At 47.0% G+C, this 22,706-nt stretch overlaps 1 protein-coding gene across 7 annotated transcripts in view; it reads right to left on the bottom strand.

The window, feature by feature from the left end:
* Positions 1-22,706, bottom strand: part of ANO1 (anoctamin 1) — an 82,127-nt gene that overhangs the window by 5,155 nt on the left and 54,266 nt on the right. For 3 of the 7 annotated variants that reach the window (XM_054390302.1, XM_054390306.1, XM_054390308.1), the window contains 14 exons: positions 22,548-22,589; positions 20,308-20,372; positions 19,629-19,763; positions 18,154-18,314; positions 14,546-14,628; positions 12,775-12,786; positions 11,853-11,924; positions 7,837-7,911; positions 5,498-5,699; positions 4,162-4,273; positions 3,336-3,393; positions 2,549-2,649; positions 2,196-2,341; positions 712-864 (listed from right to left, as the gene is read on the bottom strand). In XM_054390302.1, the coding sequence (XP_054246277.1) occupies positions 712-864; positions 2,196-2,341; positions 2,549-2,649; positions 3,336-3,393; positions 4,162-4,273; positions 5,498-5,699; positions 7,837-7,911; positions 11,853-11,924; positions 12,775-12,786; positions 14,546-14,628; positions 18,154-18,314; positions 19,629-19,763; positions 20,308-20,372; positions 22,548-22,589 (1,417 nt within the window). Of the gene's footprint in view, positions 1-711; positions 865-2,195; positions 2,342-2,548; positions 2,650-3,335; positions 3,394-4,161; positions 4,274-5,497; positions 5,700-7,836; positions 7,912-9,378; positions 9,457-11,852; positions 11,925-12,774; positions 12,787-14,545; positions 14,629-18,153; positions 18,315-19,628; positions 19,764-20,307; positions 20,373-22,547; positions 22,590-22,706 lie in introns of all 7 variants that reach the window. The other 4 variants (XM_054390303.1, XM_054390304.1, XM_054390305.1 and 1 more) reach the window with 3 other exon arrangements.

The raw sequence follows: 22,706 nt of genomic DNA, 5'->3' as shown, positions 1-22,706 counted from the left end.
ATGATCCTAGGGCACAAGGATGAGCTCAAGGAAAAGCTCTGCTTGCACAACACCAGAGGGAACAGCAGCTTTGGTAACGGAGCATAAACTCCGCTGCTCTTGCTGATTGGCTCTCTAATACAAAAAATTCTTTGCCTGACCCTTCTAGCCTTAAGTCAGCAGTGTTTGGAGAAAGAGCTTCCTTGCTGCACACAGCCACAGCTGTGAGGGGAGGGCTGCTCTGCTGCCCCCAGACAGCCACTGGTCCCAGTTCCAGCCAGCAGTGCTGCAGCTCTCAAGCCTGCCCTTTCGCACTGAGTGGGCACGAAGGGATGCATTTACCCACAGACCCTCCTCCCCTTCCCAAGTGCATCTCTCCAGCCTGATCCAGAGTTAACAAATGGAGAAATTTTTGCTTCTGCAAGAAAAGTGCATTGGCAGGAGAGCTGCTGATGTGCAGAACCCTGCAGAATATTTGGCCGTGGTATCGATCACTTTGGTCTGGGAGGTGATCTTGTTTACTGGATCAAAGATCCGTGGGAGCTCACAGCTCTGCCCTTTCTATTTAAAGGCAAAGCCTTGCTGAGTTAAAGCTCACACTTAAACCACAGCCTAATTTTTGGAGTGTTCCGGTAAAGAGCTTCCTGTTAATGAAACTAGCTCAGCACAACAACATCCTGCCATCAATGCAGGAGCAAGCAAAGAGGGAGAAGAGCAGCAGCCTGCACTTACCTATGTCCTTTGCTCTGACTGCCACCGGCCTCCTCAGCTCAGTGACAAACTTCTTTGCGTCCAGACGGATCTCAATGATGTTGTTCAACAAAGCAAAGAGAGGAGCCAGGGGGAAGGATGCGACGAACAGAGTCACAAACCCAAACTGGATAACTGTGGGAGACAAAGGCAACCCTTGCAGTGGCTGTGGCCAGTGCTTACCAAGTGCATGCCCTCACCTCAAGGTGCATGCCCCCAACTCAGTGCTACGCCACGTCTGCTGTGGCAGGCACTGCCTGACTGCTGCCCTGCACTGAAGGGCTGTTTGTCCCTCTTGCACAAGGCAAGGCAAAGGAACTAGAAGCAAGGGGAAGCTCCTGGAATGATTTTGCCATGGGCAAGGCTGGCACAGGAGCGATCTGAGGAGCTGGGATGCCAGCAGCAAACATGCTCGCTCCACATAAACTTGCCATGCTCCACCCAGCAGGACTTTAGCCCTCTCTAATCCCCCAGGAAGCTTGCTCTGAAGAACAGAAACTTACATGCTTTGAAAAGGATGTGACTCATTCTTTACCTCTGTTGGGAATAACTTGCTTCCTACAATCTGGGAAGGTGCTTTTGGGTGATGAGGACACCACATCGATGGCATATCCAGCCTGGCACTATTAAAGCCCCATCTTTTTCTCCTTCCAACTGCTGATCTCACTAACTGCAGTTTTTCTTATTTTTAGGAGCCAACAGCATGACCTTGTAGTCTGTACCATTACATTTCAGTCTGTTTCAACTACTCTGAACCTCAAGGTCATCAGATATTCTCATTCATCTCTGCATTTACCAGCCATGCCATTTGGGGCTATTATCATACTTCATTATCCTTTACTGTTAGTTTTGCCTAGTCAAGTCCATAACATGCTACATAAAGTTGCTGTTTTAAGACAGACCCTTCAGGAATGGTTGGTACTGCATTTGCTGAATATGTTGAACAGTTCTCAGCCTGTCCAAGACTGAAAGTAGGAAAAGAAGTGTAGTTGTAGAGCCACAGCAAGGCAGAGCTGGATTTCCATATCACTCACTCAACATACATTCCTTAAAATGGAATCAACAATACATTCCTTAAAAAAAAAAAAATTACCTATCTGTGCTCTGTCAGGTACAGCCTGGTCAACAGGAACAGCCTGGTCAACAGGCACACCTGGCTCTCAGAATACTGGTCCAGACTTCAGGAAACAGCACCAGTCTGGTGGACTATGCAGTGTATCAGCAATGCTGTGTCCAGCAGGAGCAGGGAGGTGATTGTCCCCTTGACCTCAGCTCTGGTGAGGCCACACCTCAAGTATTGTGTCCAGTTTTGGGCACCTCAATACAAGAGAGATGTGGAGGTGTCCCAGCCTGACACCGCACACTTCACTCAGGGAGTCCTGCCTTGTGCCCACTGTCCGTGGGTCACAGCCCCCAGTTAGCCAGGAGGGTTCTGGTTTCAGATGCCTGCCTGCCAGCTGACTCACTCATTTCCATGTACTCAGGGGTCAGTCCAGCAAAGGGCTCCAGGTTGTAGTCCACCTCGTAGCGCTGTTTCCTCTTCACGTGCTCTTCGTGGTCCAGGGAGTGGCGGCGTTTCAGCTTCAGGTAGCGTATGAATTTCTTCATTTTCCTGGGGCAAAGGGAGGCAATTCCCTGAGGCCAGTGCCACTGCTGCTTCACATCAACTGACACAGTAAGCTCCATGCTTATTTTTCATCAAAACTGTGCAGGAGCCCCAAGTTGCTGGAAGTCCCCGAGCTCAGCACAGCCAGGTTCTGACACACAGAGTGCTGCAAAGAGCTTACAGAGAAGCACAGACACAAAAGCTGCTACTCACGGGATGCCAATCTCAAACAGGTTGTTCTGAATCAGCTGCTTGCCCAACATGATGATACTGAGCTGGATGCACAGCTCCATTAGGCAACCACCTGGAGCACACTAAGGTGGAGAGAGGAAACATCAATCAGAACATCTGCAGCATCCCTGGGGCAGCAGCTGATGGTGCTGCCACCCAATGTGCATCCAGAAGAGTGGGGCCAGCAGGCTGAAGGAGGTTCTTCTGGCCCCCTGCTCTACCCTAGTGAAACCACATCTGGAGTAATGGGATGAGTTCTGGGCTCCCCAGTTCAAGAGAAACAGGGAACTACTGGAGAGAGTCCAACAGGGGGCTACAAGGATGATTAAAGGACTAGAACATCTCTTCTATGAGGACAGGCTGAGGGACTTGGGGCTGTTCAGCCTGGAGAAGAAAAGGCTGAGAGGGATCTGATCAATGGTTACAAATACATTAAGGGTGGGTGTCAAGAGGAAGGGGCCAGACTCTTTTCAGTCATGCCCTGTGACAGGACAAGGGGGAATGGACACAAACTGGAATCCAAGACGTTCTGCCTCAATGTGAGGAGAAAATTCTTTAGTGTGAGGGTGCTGGAGGCCTGGAGCAGGCTGCCCAGAGAGGTTGTGGAGTCTTCTTTGGAGACTTTGAAAGCTACCTGGATGTGTTCCTGTGTGACCTGCCCTGGGATGACCCTGCTCTGGCAGGGGGGGTTGGACTGGATGGATGATCTCTGGAGGTCCCTTCCAACCCCACCATCCTGTGATCACAGAAAGGGTGCAAATGCATTTACCTCTTCCATTCGGAAGGAATGGAAAATGTAGACATAGTCTCCTGGACGTCCAACAAATCTAGGGCACAATGGTTACAATTAAAATCTTTCCATGGGTTTTATACTATTTCGTTCCAAAAGCTATTTATGTCAAACTCTATGCCTTCAAGTTTGATCACCTAATATTGGTTGAAAGGTTTGACCAGATGATCCTTGAGGCCCTTCCACCTTGGTAATTCCATGATCTATTCCTACAAAAGTGGTTTTGTTTTAAAGAGCAAGTCCTGCTGACTGAGGCAGGAACTCAGTCAAACTGCAAGGCCTGCGTCCTACAGCAGCACAGACACATCAGGGCAGAAGTGCTCTAAGGTAACTCTCCTTTTCTTACATCAACTAGAAGGTGCCACACAGATATTTACTTTGAGCCTTAAGCTTCCACACTGGTTGCAAGGAGAAAGGTGTTCCTCACAAGGACAGCAGCTTAGCAGTGATAAAAAGGCAACAGTAAGCAGCCTGCTGGGGGAGTGCATCTTGATGGACAATGTTATGGCTTTAAAACTCAGCTGAGACAGCAGAATTCCAGGTCCCTATGCCCCCAAAGTTATGGCTTTATAACACAGCTGAGACAGCAAAATTCCAGGTCCCTATGCCCCCAAAGTTATGACTTTACAACTCAGCTGAGAGAGCAGAATTCCAGGTCCCTATCCCAGGAGGCTGCTGAGGTTTTGGGTCAGTACAAGGAGGTTTTAAACCAGATTTACTTTACTGTCCAGTTGTGGTCTTAGCTCAGCTGCAGCTGCCTGGTAAGCAGCAAGCTGGGAGCCTGAGCAGCTCCTGCCTCACTCACCGGCCTTTGAAGAAGGCGACGTAGAAGATGGGGGTGTAGGCATTGACGAACTTCAGCAGGAATGCCTTAAAGATCAGCCGCTCCTCGAAGCTCTTGTCAGTCTTGGGCACCTCTGCAGGCAGTGCCACAGGGACAACACGTTAGAGGATTGTCCTACCTGGCACAAGTGGCCTTTGGGAAACGTCAGCCAGCTTTTGAACCAAGAGGTTAGTATTTATTTTACGGCAGTTGTAAAAGCAAAAGGGCCTTGTTGAGGCCAGCAGTGGAGCTGCTGAGGAGCTCACCCCTCAGATGTGTTACAACAGCAAGCCCAAGGTCGTTCCATGTCTGGCTGACTTCCAGAACAATCATCTGCAAGAACCTATCTGAAAGGGTTTCTGGACCTTGAGGATTGTGTCCAGTTTTGGGCACCTCAATACAAGAGAGATGTGGAGGTGCTGGAGCCAGGGCAGAGGAGGGCAAGGAAGCTGTGAAGGGCCTGGAGAATAAATCTGATGAAGAGCAACTCAAGGAGCTGGGGATGGTTAGTTTGGAAAAGAGAAGGCTGAGGGGAGACCTCATTGCTCTCTACAACTACCTGAAAGGTGCTGGTCTCTTCTCCCAGGTAATTAGTGATAGAACAAGAAGGAATGGCCTCAAGCTGCCACTAGGCAGGTTTAGACTGGACCTTAGGAAGAATTCTTTCCCAGCGTTGGAATGTGCTGTCCAGGCAGGTGGTAGAGTCTCCAACTCTGGATGTGTTTAAATGTAGTTTGGATGTGGTGCTTGGGGATATGGTTTAGGGGTGAGCCTTGTAGAGTAGGGTTCTGGGTTGGGCTTGGTGATCCTGAGGCTCTGTTCCAACCTGAACATTTCTGTGATTCTGTGAACCTATCTGAAAGGGTTTCTGGACTTTTTGTCACTGATGCTTTTTGGAAATGATTAAATACTTTCATTCCTCCCTCTCCTCCTCCATCCCCCCCATGTTCTTCTATGCTCAGACTTGCATTTTATTTGTCTTACACCAAACAAAAATGGCAGAAAATGCAAATAGTGCTCATGTGATAGGGGAGAGTGCAGCTCAAGATTAGGAATTGGATCTTCTGCCGTCTCCTCATTGCTCCTACCTAACCGAGTGATTAAACAAAATCTTCCAAAAGGAAACCACATTCCTGTGGGCTTTGGTGTTTGCAAGTTGCTGGTTAGAATTTCGCTTGGATTTGCTCACCAGCTGGGTTGGACTGGATGATGACCTCTGGAGGTCCCTTCCAACCACCCCTCACATTCTGTGATTCTGTGACTGAAGCCAGTCACTTGGGGCTCCTCAGGTAAAGGTCAGCTGAGGATTCCAACCTACCAATCTGAGTTAGCCACCTTGCAATGCAGCCATAGACTTCATCCAGGATGATGATGACGACCAGGTTGATGATGACGGCGGTGGCTGTGACGGTGACCCTGACGCTGGAGCGGCCTGAGGGCGTCGAGCTGATGGCCAGCGCCGCTGCCGTCGAGATCCTGTAGATGATGACTCCAAACACTATAGCAAACGTCAGCCCCACCTGCAAGGAAGAGCAGCACAGCCTCTTAATGGAGAGGTAACTCTCAGCACTTTGCTTGGCACTTGGCAGTGACCTTCACAGTGGGAATTCTGGGCCACAGCCTCAATCCACCCAATTCTGTGTGAAGGCTCCCAGGAAGCTGTGAGAGCAGATCCTCTGTGCCTAGCGATTCCAGGATCACATTGATGCAATGATGCCACAAGCCCATGGAAAAGGCTTTTCCCCCTTATTTTAAAAGGCACCTAAACTATTCTCTTGTATTAAAAGCATCAGTGGGCTTCCTTCCAGCCCCAGCAGCAACAGCACACACGGTGTCTGCCTTGCTGAAAAGGAAGGCAGGGCTGAAGCAGAGAGGAGTAGCTGAGCTTGAGGCTGCACACAGCCTTCAGAGCCCCTGCTCAGGCTCACTATGCTGCCATACAGACAGGGACAGTGTTTGGTTACAGCAGGCTTTACTGTGACAGGACAAGGGCTGATGGCTTGAACTGAAAAAGGGAGATTCAGACTGGAGAGAAGGAAGAAAAGTGACAGTGAGGGTGGTGAGAGCCTGGCTCAGGTTGTCCAGAGAGGTGGGAGATGTCCCAACCCTGGAATCATTGCAGGTCAGGTTGTTTGGGGCTCTGAGCAACCTGTTCTAGTTGCAGCTCTCCCTGCTGACTGCAGGGGGTTGGACTGCATGACTTTGAAAGGTCCCTCCCAACATAAACCATTCTGTGATCCCAAACTGAAATTAAAGCTGATTGGAACAACACACTTCCTGACACTGAGAAGTGCACAAAATCTGCCTGAATTTTTCATGGCTTAACTTTCAAACACAGCCCTCATACGTTATTGATTTCCCAGCTAAGCATATCAGATTTTATTGTATTTCCATTCTCTGAAAACACAAATATAAAATGAAAAGCCCCAAACCAGAATCCCTATCCCCCAAACACAAATGCCCTGAGTCTGGCACCTGCTACCTTTGGAAAGGGCTAAAGCTCTTCTCTCCAGCTGCCACCCTGTTCCTTGTCTTGAATTATTATTTCCTTCAAAAGCTGCTTCAAACACTGCTGCTTCATCAGCAAGTGGAGAAAGGCTTTTCTCATCAGTTCTGCACCTTCCTCTTCATTTAAGTGCTCTGTTTGCAATTCTCCTGCCACATGGAAGAACCCCAAATGGACTGATGTAGGAAAAATCCTTGCAAGCAGGATTGCAGCTGGCCACATCATTTCTTTCAAAGAAGTCTGGTATCAAAACAAGGCTGTCCCCTACTTCCTGATGACTTTCTGAGAGGCCTCTCTGTTCTTGCTAAGTTTTGTCCCATCAATGGCAGTGGCAATTTCCATTTTCCCCCTACCCTGTTTAATTATTTCTTTACTGGAAAGAGACAGCAAAGTCTCCTGAACAGATTTTAGGTTATAACAGAATAAAATACCTGAGTTTTCTCTCTTGGGAAAAGCCACTGGGAACCACATCAAGCTGAGAAGGTCTGGCATAGTGTCACTACCATTTCCATCACTTCTGTCCTGTACAGTGTAGTCAGTGACATAAATCCCAGGTGTTGCCAGGTGGCCAGCAGGTTGAGAAAGGGGATTCTGTCCCTCTGATTCTGCTCTGCCCTGGTGAGACTTCACCTGGGGTACTGTATCCAGCTATGGGTCCCTCAACATAGGAAGGACATGGACCTGATGGAGTGGATCTAGAGAGGGCCACGAAAATGGTCAGGGGACTGGAGCACCTCTGCTATGAGGACAGGCTGAGGGAGCTGGGATTGTTCAGTCTGGAGTGGAGCAGGCTGCAGGCAGACCTTAAAGCAGCTTTCAGCACCTGAAAGGGGCTACAGGAAGGCTGCAGAGGGACTGTTTGCAAAGGCCTGCAGGGACAGGACAGGGGGCAATGGTTTGAAATGAGAAAAGAGCAGATTTGGATTTGATGTGAGGAACAAGTTCTATACCATGAGGGTGCTGCAACACTGCAACAGGTTGCCCATGAAGGTAGCTCAGGCCCCATCCCTGGAGATCTTCAAGGTGAGGCTGGACAAGGCTCTAAGCAACCTGATCTAGTAGAGCATGACCTTGCTGACTACAGGGGGGTTGGACTGGATGACCTTTGGAGGTCCCTTCCAACCCAAACTCCTCTATGATTCTATGCTTACCATGAAGATAATGCCAACAAAATTGGTTAAATAGGCTGGAAATCGGTCCTTCCACGTCAGCTTTTCTTTATCTGTCTAAAATTTGGAGAGAAAAAAGGGAACATTTAATCAAGATTCAGCTTATGATTTTGCATGTGTGACAAAAACAGAGATGGGGGTGGGAAGCTAGCAAACACCCAAGAGTTAGGAGATGCAAAGCCATGGTGTTTACAGCCACAGTTCCAGCCAGGCAAATTGTTTGCTGCATAGCTAGGTTCAAACTGCACTGCAAGTATCAATAAACCAGAGCTTTCTGTATACTTTCAGAAGGAAACATGCAAATAGGCTGTCACAAACCATGAGCTAAGAGCTCTCTTACTCTTAAATATTTTCTCTTGCTTTGCCAAGAAAAATTCCCCTTCTCCCCCTCTCCCTCCCCAGTTAACACTTGCAGCTTTCAGGTTGCACAACTGGTTCCACTGCAACAGAGATTAGATATGCTACTGAGTGACTCCAAGATGAGCACACAGCTGACAGGGAAGATCTTGTTTTGGTGTGTGAGAAGACTTCAAATTTCTTTAGTAAGTGATTTTTAGTATGTGGTTCCCTTACTAAGGGATTTTTAACTACCTGGCTATCCATGTGGCATTCAATGGACCACTCCAAGACGTGCAAGTGGAATAACTCTTCAGAGGATAACCCACAGTAAGTTATCCTGTCAAGTTACTACAGTTATTGGTTGTAACTTAGTAGTTGCAGAGACCTCAGTGGTCTCTACAGCTCCCTGAAAGGAGGTTGTAGAGAGGTGGGGGTTGGTCTCTTCTCCCTAGGGTGAAGTGATAGAATGAGAGGAAATTACCTGAAATTGCCCCAGGGGAGGTTTAGGTTGGAGACAAGGAAAAACTTCTTTCTTGCAAGAGGGTCAGGGATTGGAACAGGCTGCCCAGGGTGGTGTTGGAGTCCCCATCCCTAGAGGTGTTCCAGAAATGTGTGGCCATGGCACCTGGGGACAGGGTTTAGTGGCCATGGTGGGCTTGTGTTGACTGTTTAACTCGGTGATCTTAGAGGGCTTTCACCAAGCCAAACAATGCTGTAATTCTATGATACACCCAGACACTCATGGGGCTGGGTATGAACCTCTCATTTGGAGCAGTGTTGCTCATCTAGAGTCACTCACAAACTCTGATGCTGGGAATTGTCTCTCAACAGCAGCACATGAACAAGGCAGGAGCACAGCAGGGGCTGACGCAGCGCTGCAGCCGACAGGAAAAGGTCACTCAGACTCTGCTTCTGTGACATGCACCTTGGCTCGGGGAACTGCATGCAACAGTTTCCACACACAGCAAAACACAAGGTCAGCCCAGGCTGGTGAAGCTAAGATTAGCCGTGCAGTGCCATTCCCAGTGTCCCAAAGAGTGCCCAAGACACAAGGCGAGGAGGGGGAAGAAACCCAGAACCGAAGGTGGATATTAAACAAAGGTTCAACAGCCAAAACCAAACTGATTTGTGTCTTCCATAATTACTCATAATTTGAGTTTCTTCATAAGTTTGAATAAAAAGAACCAATTTCACCCCAGCCATGACTGTCTTAACTCTTTGTCTCCATTTGTTTGCTGTCTCTTCTGGGAAATACCGGTGCTTCTGGTGGCAGCCAAGGGAAACAAAAACAGGATGGGGCAAGAGAGCATTACAAAGCTTGGCTACAGTCGGCTCTTGTCTTCCTCCTGACTCAGCACAGCAGCAATGTAGCCACCACTGAGTGCTCTCTCAATTCGCTTAAGGCTTTTTGTTTCAGCTTTAGGTTAATACCACAGAACAACAACAAAAGACAAACTCTTGCTCCATATCCTGGGGTAGATCAAGTGATCCTGCAAAGGAAACTCCCTTTTTCGTTTAGGATTCTGCTCTTCTTTTTACTTTATGACATAGAAAGGATGTCCAAAAAGATTTTTGTTGTTCTCTCTCTCTTCCTTTCTTTCCTTTCTTGTTCTCTCTCTCTTCCTCTTTCTTCCTTGTTTATTTTTCCCCTCCAAGTGGACTTCCCTTGAAAAAACATGAGCACTTTCTGCTGCAACTTTAGGTATTTTTTACTTTAAGAATTCCACCTTGTGTTACAACTGCTGAATTTGAACTTTAACACTCTAGATCCCAAGGAAAGATAATTACTGAATCTTTCAGAGAAAAAAAAACCCTCCTTTTCTCACGTGTCCCAAATTAGTAACATCCACATTGAGCACAGCCCAAAATGTTATAAATAGTCTGGTTGGGAAAAAAAGAAAATAAATTCCTCTCTTAATTGCTCAGCTTTCATACTCTCATATTTGGAGACCACCATTGGTTGACCTTGATGATCTTAAAGGCCTCTTCCAACCATAGTGATGCTGTGACTACCTGACTGATTACCCTGCAGGCTGCCACAATGAGGATCTGAACTCCTAATGAGCACAGAAATACAGCCAACTGCAGGTGTTAGTGGAATACAACAAAGTTTGTGTTCCAGCATTGTTTACCCAGCCTGGAGGAGGACAGGGGCCCAAATGGAGACCTCTTAGGAAGAGGAAATGAAAGAGCTGGGGGTGGTTAGTTTGAAAAAGAGGAGGCTGAGGTCAGCTGCTTGAAAGAAGGTTGTAGAGAGGCTGGTGCTGGTCTCTTCTCACAGGTAATTAGTGACAGAACAAGAGGGAATGGCCTCAAGCTGCCACTGAGTAGGTTTAAACTGGACATTAGGAAACATTTTTTCCCAGCAAGAGTGGTCAGGCCTTGGAATGTGCTGCCCAGGGAGGTGGTGGAGTTGCCACCCCTGGATGTGTTTCAAGGTAGTCTGGATGTGGTGCTTGGGGCTATGGTTTAGGGGTGACCCTTGTAGAACAGAGTTAATGATTGGACTTGGTGATCCTGAGGGTCTCTTACAACCTGACCATTTCTGCGATTCTGTGAAATTCTTCCCCTTCTGCATGGAGTTTTAGAGCAGTGCTACAAGTGAGGGATTGCACATGATGCTGAACCACTTACACAGGACATCCTGTAGATTAGTGGGCCCACATCACCTGCAGCTCTGTAGCATCTTTCAAGAGAGCCCCAGTGGTACTCAAGGATAACCACATGACAAAAGCAGACACATCAAGAGCAGCCCAGCCTCTGTATGCTGCCTCTCAAAGCTTATTCCCTGTGAACATGCTTATTGCAGTTGTATTTCCACAGGATTTTCATAAAATCCCAGTTGAGGGCATGGCTCCACACTGCTGTGCCACTGGGAATGGGTACACAAGAGGAATTTCTGCTGGGAGGGTTTGTTTATGGTGGAGCTTCTACTTCTCTGCTTAAAATCACTCTTACAAAAAACTGAATTCTCACAGTTAAAGGGGGAATAACCTCTGGGCAGGTGGAAACCAGGATGTGGGGGAGAAGAGAAACTTTGCCAGCTCAAGGCTGCTGCTGCCAGACAATAACAGGGAAGGGGGGGCAGGGCAGCTGCCCAGCCCTTGGCAAGCTGCATGTGCCCCGGGGATGCCCAGCAGCACCTTTGTCACCGGATGCAAAGAGCAAGTTAAAAGCAGAAGTGAGCACTACCTCAGTGGAACCAGAGGGGAGCTGAGCTTTCAGAAGGCAGAAAGTCTCAGAGCTGGGATTCAGCAAGGAAACTGATGTTAGTACTCTGCAGGAATGCTTTCATTTACAAACCAAGCTCCCCCAAAACAGAGAACTTCTACCAGGCTTTAGGTGCTTCTGCTGGCAGAGAAGGAGAGGTTTTGTCACAGTTTTCTCAAACTTGTTTTGCTAACCTCACAGAAACAGCCCTTCAAGCAAGCTCAACCAGCTTCCCAAAGCCACTGTCCTGTATCTGATCACCAAAGACATGTGTTGATGCACTAGCACAGACTGAGTATCCCATGTGTGCTAGGAGCAAGGACATCTGGAATCCAAGCCCAATGTGCAGTGACTACTTTTTACTCATTTCTTAGCCTTGGGTCAGTGCCTGCTGTAACAACCTCCCTTTTCAGAGTCTTTTGCAAGCCAGCCCGGTGTTTGTACCATACCTCTTTATGTTTGTGCTCTTTCCTCAGGGATTTTTTTAAAACTTTAGCTTCATATTCTGCTCTTGGATGGTCCTGTGAAATAAACCAGAGTTAATAAGCAAAATTATTTCTTTTTCAGTATCAGCTGCATGTGAAGCTTTTGCAGGTCAATTTCCCGACCCTTTTCCAAGCTTTCTAACTGCATTCTGCTTCACTTGGTGTCATTGGTGTCAGTTCACAGCTGACTGCAATTAACAAGAACATGTTCAATCCCAAACTGTTCCCAGTTCTACAGCAGCAAGTGCTGAATGATCTGGAGTCACTATCAGACACCCACATGCAGTGCTATGTAGATTGAATTTACTACATGTGAGTACAGAGTACAACCTACAGATGGAATTCTACAGGAGAGGCCATACCAAGGGGCATCAGGCTTGCATTTTAATTGCCTTTTTGATAAAAATTAGATTTTGCAAGTCATTAACTGTAATCTCATTGATCCTTAGCCCATGAGGGCAAGAGTTATCTGCTGTCAGTATGCAAATGGCTTTGGGATCCCAGAAAACTGTCATTTAGGGTTTTCCCTTGACCCTGTCTTGGACAGCATCCACAGATTACCCATATGCACTGAAGGAGAGGGAGCAGGGAATGCTCAGAAGTAAGGGACAGCCAAAAGATTCAGAAGGATTCATGACTTCAGAATTCACAATAATGATGCATTCACAAAAGATTCAGAATTGACAATGAGGCATCAGATGGGAACAGGATGGAGTGGAAAAGAGGTCTGCACGAGTGGCGAGGGGGAGCGTGTAAAGGCAAAGCAACCAGTGGGAGATCTAAAGAAAATCTGATGTTTGAAAAAGAAGAGGTGGAGATCAAAAGATGGCATTCATCAGCAGACAGGCAATAAAAATGGAGGAGCAATTAAAAAAAATTTCCAAACCTTGACTGCCTCCTTCAGGGAATCAGAAAAATAAAAAAACCAACACGAAAAACAAGGGAAAAAAAAACAACAACAAAAATTTGGTTACTGAACAGTTGTGGATTTATATTTTTAAATTACATTACACAAAGACAGGCCCAGGGGGTGGCTAGACACTACCAGAGGAAATCACTCTCCTCCTGTTCTACAGCATTTACTAACATTACTGTGAGTGTTGTCTGAACTGGGTGTGCCTGACAGCACCAGAAGGTGAGAGACTTTTAGGCTATCCCTTGAAACCCTGATTCTTCAGCATGAGACTAGCTTGAGCTTCACCCAAATCAGAAACAGGAGGGGCTTGCATTTTTTGCACGATCTAGCACTGAGTACCCAGAACAAAGACTAAAATCTACTTCATTAACAGCTGCTGTTTTAGCTGTAAGAGCTCTGAAGTCTAACATGAAGAGGACAGAGGTTGGAAAGATACAGCTAATCCTTGCCCCTTTCATGTGTGCTCACCACTTACCAAAAATAACACAGCAGTCCAGTATCCAGGATATAAATCCCTGTATTCTCTCCCAGTGAGACAGGTATGATCTAGCAAAGCACACAGCATAGGGCTGCTGGCACCGTGTGCTCAAATATATTATGGAGCAGATAAAGATATTAGCAGATAATTCAAGCAGAAAGACATTGGGGTGAGGGGAACAATAATTGTGCCAGGCTCATCAGGCCTCACGGTGCCCAAGCCAGGGCTGGGCTGAGGCTTTAGTTTCACGTGAGCAGTATTTGTTGGGTATCTATTTAGAACATCTAGTGATAGGGCAAGGGCAGTCAGGCTTCTTTTAATAACAACAACAACAACAGTAACTAACAGCCAGCTGGGCAGCAAGCAAAGCAGTCCTAGCCACGGCTCCCAGCTCGGATCCCACAGCAGGGGTTTCACAGCATGGCTCAACACATGTGATGGGAAGATGGAAGGGATCCACACACCTCTGCCATCTCTGACTGCTGCCAGGAGGGCTATGAAGGTGTTTCCCTTTTTTTTTTTTTTTTAATAAAGCAGCAAAATTAAACCCACAAAGGTGAGGTGATCCCAGCTAGCTGATGATGTCCTCTCCTTTCCTTCTAAAACTTCATTGACTTTTACAGCCTTTTTCATACAGATTCAGCCCTTTCCCCCTACACACTATTTAGCACATTTAGTATAAACCTGGCTAGGGATTTTATTTTTTTTTATTTTAGCAAATAAAAAAAACCCCAAACCACCACCCCTCCACTGTGTCCCTCCCAATGCCCCAAGCCCACATGTCTGGCAGATATTTTCTAAGGCATTTTCCAAGGCAGGGCTTGATCCCGCATTGTTAAAGTTAACAGGAGTTTTTCTGTCCTTTTTCCCCAGTACCTTTATCAACTTCCATACATCCCTTGCTGATTTACAGCAGCAGGAGAGGAATGAGATCCTGAGCTGTTAGCAGGCTGACATCAGCCCAGCAGCATGGGCTGAGCTGTACATTCCATGCCCTCGCTGCTAGGTGTGACCTGACTGCACACTGACAAAAAAACTCAGACTTTGTGGCTATACAACCACGTTGCCATGGCAGCAAGTCTCATTAGTCATACCCTTGCTATTAAAGCCCCACAGAGTTCAGGTATAGATTTTTCCCCTTCTTCTAAGTGATGGAATTGCCCCAGGAGCAGTTTCCCAAGAGGCAGTGTCTAAGGGCTTGGGGCAAGCAGCTATCGGCAGCACGCGGGTGGAAGTCAAAGAGTCAGAACTGAAGGGACAAACCTCCTCCTCTTCAAACCCAGTCAGGTCCCACCTGTAGTTGAGACGCATCTGTTTTCTCTTCCAGTGCTCCATAAAGGTGGCAGCTGAAACAAAGGGTTACAATTATTGGGGCTTTCTACCAAAACCCAACCACATCAGTCCATAGGACTTGGCTTAGGAGGCACAGTGGCCATGCCCTGCTGCATCTGCTCTAGGTCTGCAAGCTCTCATCTCCAGAAGGTGCAATGTATCTTATGCCAGGCCAGGCTGACTTCAGTTTTGTGTCTCTTATTCAACAGTAATGTCTGTCTAGGAAATACTGATGTGTTGGGAGCCAAACACTGTGCCTAGGCCACCTGAAAAAAAGGGCTTTTGCTACACCCAGAGTGTAAGGGGTTGGAAATAGATGATTGGAAATAGATGATCCTCAAGGTCCCTTCAACCCTAACCATTCCATTAATCCAAGAGCTAGCCCTGTGTTGATGGGCTCATTGTTCCCCCCAGGATAGCCAGATAAAGCCTGTCTGTATTGAGATGATCACATCCATCTAGTGGTCCTAACAGGATGGCGAACTCTGGCCCTGACACCCAAACCCAAATGTCAATGATGTCAGTGTGAAAGCTGCAGGTGGGCAAGCTGCTCAAGAGGAAGCACTTAAGGGTTTTTAGTGTTTTTAATTCTTTTTTTTGATGGAGAAGAATGACAGAAAAGAAGCCTCATTAAAGCAGTCCTTGAGTCCCAAGGAACAACCCCAGTCTATATCAGTCTATCTGCCTCTGAGATTGAGCAAGTTCTCAGAGGACATATTTAGCTGCTGGGAATACACCACTGCTGTACAATAAATAAGTGATTATGAAAGAGACAAGGCTACCAAGAAATGGTATTCCCAGGGGAGCTTCCTGCAGTGAATATTAACAGATGTGCTCAGAAACATTCACATCCAGAAGAACTGGAGGCAGGGAGAGGGTAAGAAAGCTGAATGGAGAGGAAAGGACACCCTCATGACTGGAACCAGGCGAGGGTCAGGACATTCATTCACCTTCCAAGCAAAACTCTCTTGTGCAAAACTTACAACAGAGCCCTTTAGAAGCCACAGGCTTCCTGTAAGTCAGGATGGCCACAGCTGGATCACTGGAGGGGCTGTGTCATAGTCGTGCAATTGCCTCCCCTCTCCCCATTGCCAGCAGTTCTCATGCCAGGGGCCACAGCTTCCGAGCGCAGGGAGAAACAGGGAACATGGACACTGCTACTAGAAATCCTTCTGTGGGCTGGCTCACAGCAATGCAAAATGAAAAGCTTGTGTCTGAAACACAGCCAGCTCCTCTTAAAAGCCCTCAGTACCATGCCAGGTAGTGATGCACCCACCTCTGCCTTGCCAAGGGCACCTGTGTCTTCATATTTCTTTCACCTGGGCCCACAAGCATAAGTGGAGCTTAGCCATTCCCAGAGCTTACTGCCCAGATGATCTTATCTGGCTTCTCTGACATTTTTAATGCCATTTAACACCAAACAGCACTGGGCCAGGGGCCACATTTCATGATGATCTTTTGACTGGGGTCCAGCTCCCTGCTGGAACTGTTCTGACACTTGTGTCAGTGGAGTTCTCCAGGGTGTTGTGATACCAGCACCACACAAAGCAAGCTTGGCCAGATGTTTGCTCACAGCAATCCCCCTGAACTTGGGCTAATTTTCTTGCTGTGCTAAGGATACCTTGGGTCACCTGAGCAGGTTACTTGGGGTCTGCCTCAATTCTTCAGCTGTACATGAAGCTAACAAAAGTTGTCCTCACACACAGAGGTGCTCACAATGGAAGCTATGTATGTGCCTGCATTTGGAGACAGACAGTTTGTGTTTGTGCTTTTCCTTCAAAACCAAAGCTCCTTTCATTCTGTAAACCATTGCTTTGACAAATCCTTTAGCAATTACATGCACAGCAACAGAAATTCAAAATGGTGTGGGAAAAGTTCTGTTTTCCCCAACTCAACAGGAGCTTTTCAAAACATTTATTTTATATGCTACTGAACCACAGCACAATTTCGTGGTGACCCCAAAGTACTTGAGGAATCTCACGTCCACTCCAAAGCTGCCTCAGCTGTTGAGCCTGATTCTGTGGAAAGCACAGCTACTGGCTTCTGCCAATCTGCCTTACTCCGACCAAGAGTGTGAAAAGTGGGTGGAGGGACCCACAGCTGTTTGTCAAGGAAAGGGAGGCAAACAGTGCTGCTGTTCTGGACAGCAGAGCATTGTGTGCTGAGAGCCATGAGGGGTTCACAGCAGTGGTGACTGAGGGAGATTGGAACTGATACCTGATTCTCCACATGAAAAAAAATCAGACTATTTAAAGTCTCTGACACCACATCCTGCTTTGGGTAGATCACATTTCTCCCTATATGCTCCATGGCAAGATGAGCTGTAAGGCAGAGATCCCTCCTCTCTGCTGCAAAGCTGGTTGAGTTCAACCTCCCCACACTTCCCAGCTTTCCCTCTGAACCTGCAGTGCTCCCAGCTCCCCACAGTTCCCCAAACCCTTTGCAGAACCATCCTTGCCCTTTTCCATATGGTACTTCATAATGAATTCTTAGACTTGCATCTCACATGTCATCTCACATGGAGATCTTGGTCAACAAGGCACTGCTGTAAACTGACCTACATGGAATTGTACCAAAATCAGTTCAGGTGAAGGCTCTTGTAACAAATGAGTCCCTCCTTACCAGAACCAATAAAAACCTGGGCTACACTTTTAAGGTTAAACATATCCCAAAGCAGGTTATGTGCTAGCTTGCAGCAAGGCATGTAGGAGGGACAGGCATCATCCTGTACTGCTCTCGCTGACACAGTGGCTATGGGGCTGCCAAACCTCAGAGCTTTGTACAGAGCTCTCAGTTACAAACAGGGGGTTTGGAGCTCACCAGTCTCCATTTACCTTACCAGGCCCTCCTGGCCTGCAGGGAGGACCACAGGAGGCTACTCTCCCCCCAGCATCCATGCCTGGTGCTGGGTTGCATGAAGAAGGAGGAGAAAAGCCCTCGATAACCATTCCTGAAGACACTCTCACAAAGATGTCACGAGGCATGGCAGGAGGGGCAAAGTGGTGTGTTCAAAGCACAGGGGCAGGCACCACCAGAAAAAGCACTGACAAAGCCACAGCTTCATGGTCTACAGGCATGAAGCCTGCTTGCTGATAAACTTAATTGCATCTGGGAGCACACTCAAGAATCAATCTTGGTTTGTCCTGAGACACTAAAGGCCATTACACTTCCCTGTGGAGCCCCCTCCTCAACCCCAGAATACATCAATACATTCCTTCTGTAATGTTCTAAAGTGAAAGCTGGCTCTGCAAATGGATTTAGATTTTGGTTTCTGGCAAGCGGAGCAATCCTGTTAATGAAATTCTGACATGCCATGCAGCAGTTTTATGACAGATGCTTAACAATTTCATTTGGTATGCATCTTGAACAACTTCTTGCATTTTAGCCTTTGGTCCAGAATATAAATTTTGGGGTGACAGTTTAATGGGAAAGTTATAATTAACTGCCTGAGTATAAACAACCTGCTTTATCTCTTCTCTTTCTTCCTGTTGTATTTTAAATAATTAAAAACCTTCACGTGAAGGCATGGATCTTCTTACCCCAGAGAGCCATGAAGACTGAGAAGAAGACAGTGGCAGGGTTATCAAACAGGTGACTTGCACGAGCAGTGGCACAAGCAGAGCTCATCTTCCAGTAGCTGCATGTCCTGTCACACAAGGGGCACATGGTGATGTTGTTTCTCTCGTCACACATTTCCATGCTGCAAAGAAGCAATGAGATAAGGAAGAAATATGATCAGTAGAGCTCCATCTCCCGTGCTCTGATGATCCTTTCTCCTCTGTGCAGCATCAGTTTCTGGGCTGGAGGACCATCAGACCCTCACAGTGCTGCCTAGATCCTGCCCCAGCAAGCAGCTCTGCGCACAACCTGCACCACTGTAGGAGCTGAAGTCCCCATGCTGGGCTGCTGTCTCCCTCCACCCCCAGCCCTACTTCTGTTTGCAAGGGATATCAGATAGGATTTTGAGAGACAGAAGGCTCTATGCTTTTTGTTATAGGATCTTACAGTAAAAAAAAAAAAAAAAAAAAAAAACAACTAAATAAAAGTTTAAAACCATTCTTGTTTGGAAATCCTAACTACAGCAATAGATAAGGTACAAGGCAAGTGCTGAGCTCCAGGACTGGACTTCAACCAATTTATTTTCTATTCCCTCCATCTGTGAAATAGCAGCAGAGAGCCTCCCTTTGACTCTCCTCAACTTTTGGAAGCAGTACAAAGCAATCTCAGTGACAAACAAGTATCTGTTTTCCAGTATCCATTATCTGCTTTGTAACTCAGGGCTCATGGTTGTTGCACAGACTATGTAATTTCCTTCCACAGCTGATGATGCATGCAGGGCAAATAATGCAAAATCACAGGGCTTCAAAAACATTCTGAGACAAAACTTACTGAAATATTAACAAATAATAGGGGATCAAGATTCTGTTCATCTGAAGTCAGGAGCTTCTTTTCAGCACGTCTGTTCCTGATTCATCTTTGATGCCACACAATGCCCTGCTCAGCATTTTGTGATGGGAAGCACTAAACCCTGTCATTAGCAGCATTTTGCTGGCTTCTTTGAACATAATGATCTGAGTTAGGGAAAAATCCCAACACCTGAGCAAGTGGCCAAGAATTATTTTTAGGCCATCAGTGCAAATTGCAGAAGTCATCTCAACAGTAAATGCTAACCCCTTCAAAACGTGCTGGAGTTCTGCTGCCCACACTTGGCCCAGGAAGCAGAAGTCAGTGGGACTGCAGGCTCCCTGATCCATGCATGTGGGGTGAGAGGAGGGAGAGTGGTGGGAGCACATTGAAGCCCAGCAAGAAGCAGCAGACAGTGCTGGGGGAGCGATAGCCAGCAGACACGGCCTGGGCTGTCAGGCTGCGGATGGCACAGGGCAAGCCCTGGAATCTGGGAGCCAGTGCTCAGCTGTGCTTAGCCTAGCTGTTAGTGACAACACACCTCAAGAGCAAGGCAACACTTTGCTTTGTGCTTCTTGCTGCCTCCGATCATGGAATCTGTTTGCTTTACCTTGGGATATTCTCATCCACGGTAGCACAGCCATACAGGAAAACAATGATCCCTACAACTGAAGCTGGAATAAGCATTTGTGTATAAACTCCCAGCCAGGCAAAATAAAGTCCAATCTTCTCTCCAAAGTATTTTCTGAAATACATTAAAAATAATATGAGAGAGAGAGAGAGAAATGTTTCCTATTTCTGAAAATACAACAGGGCTAAAATTACAAATTGCAGCTGGATTAAGCATGGAGAAAGTAAGAGCTGATGACCTGTGGGAATTTTTTTCTTCTCAGAGGACTCTCTTTCTCATGATGCTTGGAGTTAATCCAGATACAGGCACCATGAAAGCAAGCCAGTCCAAGCATTTATTTTTTTTTTCACCCATGGTCCTGCTGTGTGAGTTGGTGTCTCTGGATAGCTAACCCTCTTTACAAAGCACCTCATTTTCTCCGAAGAGTCTCAGCTCTCACCACGAGCCAACGACATTCATGAAAAATAAGTTCCAGGCTGGGTGGGATACATCAGCATGTTTCTAAGCCCACAGAAAACTCCTTTTCCCCCAGGGAACTTCCCAGTCTCCAGAGTCCCCCTGGGATGACACTGAGGGCAGCATCCCCACAGGGCCACCCACAGGAGCTGTCCTGTGTCCCTGTCCCATGGAAAAATGACAGTAAGGGCTGAGCTCTCACCTCACAAGGTCAATTGGCTGGTACTTGTAGAAGACTCCATAGCTCGCCCACTCCTCACACAGCAGCTGCAAACCAGACAGGCAAGGTCCAAAGTTAAAGCACTCTGCACACCAGTGGTGGTGTCCCCTTTGGCCCAGCAAAGTGCACAGCTCAGGTGGTGGTTCTGCCCTCACCACTTGGGGGTTCCAGCCCATGAGCTGCCAACACCTGCAGTCTGCATTAGGAATGACAACCAGCTCTGATGATTTGACAGGCTGCAATACAGTGACCAACTGCAGTACATTAAAAGGCTCCTCAGGAACTGAACCAATGGATAACTACAGCAGGGGCAGGGAGGTGCAGTCCTGATTTTGTCATCTGTAGGAGGTATCCAACAGAATGGATGTGAAAGGTGAATACACTTTGAGTTAGAAAACAGAAAAAAACCCCCAAACTATAATAAACTGCTCTGCTTTCACTGTACAAAGCATAGAGTGCCAGGTTGTGATAGGACTGGGGGGAATGGAGCAAAAATAGAAATGGGTAGGTTCAGATTGGACATTAAGAAGTTCTTCCCCAGGAGGGTGGTGAGACACTGGCACAGGTTGCCCAGGGAGGTGGTAGAAGCCTCATCCCTGGAGGTTTTAGGGCCAGGGTGGATGTGGCTCTGAGCAACCTGATCTAGTGTGGAGTGTCCTTGCCCATGGCAGGAGGGTGGGAGCAGGATGAGCCTTGAGGTCCCTTCCGGCCCTGCCAATTCTATGATTCTATAACATTCAGCATCCCTGAAGAGGTGCTGTGCAGACGTGCCTCCCAGACTGCCTTTAAGAATGTTTCAGCTTTAAGCTGAAAGAACGTGATGACTTCCATTCTTCCTTTTGGTTAGGACATGGGCCAAGGAAAACCACCATCCCCATTAGTGATTTACAAAATTGAATCCATCACAAAAATAGGTTCCTCTGAGACCTTCAACTTCTTTCCTTTGTAAAATGTATAAATAGTGCTTCTCAGATGTCATTTTTTTCCCTTTAATTCAGTTCACTCTGTGAACAAGAAATCAGAAAATACTGGAGAAGACAAGCTGTGCTCATTGGCTACCCAGCCATCACCCCCTCTGGGGGACAAAGGGAAGAGAAGCTTTGCAGATCTAAAGCTTGCAAAATCCAATCTCCTTTTGCTGCTTCTCACCCTGCTTCAACCCAGTGACAACAACTTGGTAGCAGGATGGTCCTGGACGGATATTTCAAGGAGACATTTTGATGGTCACTTCTGTTTTCATTAATTCACCTGGCAACAGCATCACCTTTTCCCTTTTTTACTCTAATGTAAGAGCATGAACTGCTTATTGCCAAGGTATTTATTTTGAGTTAAAAAAAAAAAGAAAAAAAAGGGGGAAAAGGGCAGAAAATTGAAACCATCAGTGGGTGAGGGCTGCATAAGCAGCTCAGCTCTGGCAGAATTGCAGTGGGGAACCAAGACCTAAACCAGTTACCATTATGGGGAGGGCAACATTCTTAATCTTGTTCATAGAAGAACAGACCCAATAGGATGTTATTGCTTAAATCTGGAGGCTCTTTTATCCTGAGAAGCTTGACAGATGCCAGCCACCTACAGCTCCCCAGTGCAATGCAGCAAAGCCAGGAGGGGCAGCCCTGCTGCCCTGCCTATTCCTGCTCCTCACATCTGATCACAGCAAAAAGCCTTTCCACAGCAGCTTTGCAGCTCTCCTCCCAGCTCACTAACACAGACTTTCCAAGCTGGACTGCTGCACTTCTCATGCAGATGGTTCCAATAATTCAAGAAAGTACAACTTCTTGACTTTTACAGAAATATGATGTCAAAACCTAAGTGGATTTGCCTCTCTGTAACCCCAAACCATTCATCTTTATCAGTTTCCTTGCAATAATAAGAGCAGAAACAGAATCCTACAGGCAGGCCTCTAGTAAACAGCAACATTCTTGCAAATCTGGGTTTCATTCTGCTTTAGGTTTCTTTCAACCACGTTTTCCAAAAGTTTCAAGTCCAGCTGCTTACACCTGGAGTGGTGATTCAACCACCTCCCTGGGCAGTCTGTTCCAGTCTTTGAGAACCCTTTCAGGGAAGAGGTTTCTTCTAAAATCCAACCTAAACCTCCCCTGGTGCAACTTAAGGCCATTCCCTCTCATCCTGTCACTTGTTACTAGTGATAAGAGAGAACAGGCATCTGGATTCTAGCAGGTGCCTCTTGCAAACATCTTCACCCCCCCCCCTCCCCCACTTACTTTCCTGTCATTGGGCTCCACATTTTCACCTTCATAGTCACCCTGTGAAGAAAGAGAGAAGAGGAAATCTGCATCACTCAGCCAGCAGTGTCCAGAGCTGCTCCTCCCCTTGCGTGCCCACGTGTTCCACTCACTTAATGCATCAAAAACAGAAAAAGC

The sequence above is a fragment of the Indicator indicator genome, chromosome 21, assembly GCF_027791375.1.
Source record: "Indicator indicator isolate 239-I01 chromosome 21, UM_Iind_1.1, whole genome shotgun sequence".
NCBI classification, from domain to species: Eukaryota; Metazoa; Chordata; class Aves; order Piciformes; family Indicatoridae; genus Indicator; species Indicator indicator.
This window is presented reverse-complemented; position numbering and strand designations above follow the sequence as displayed.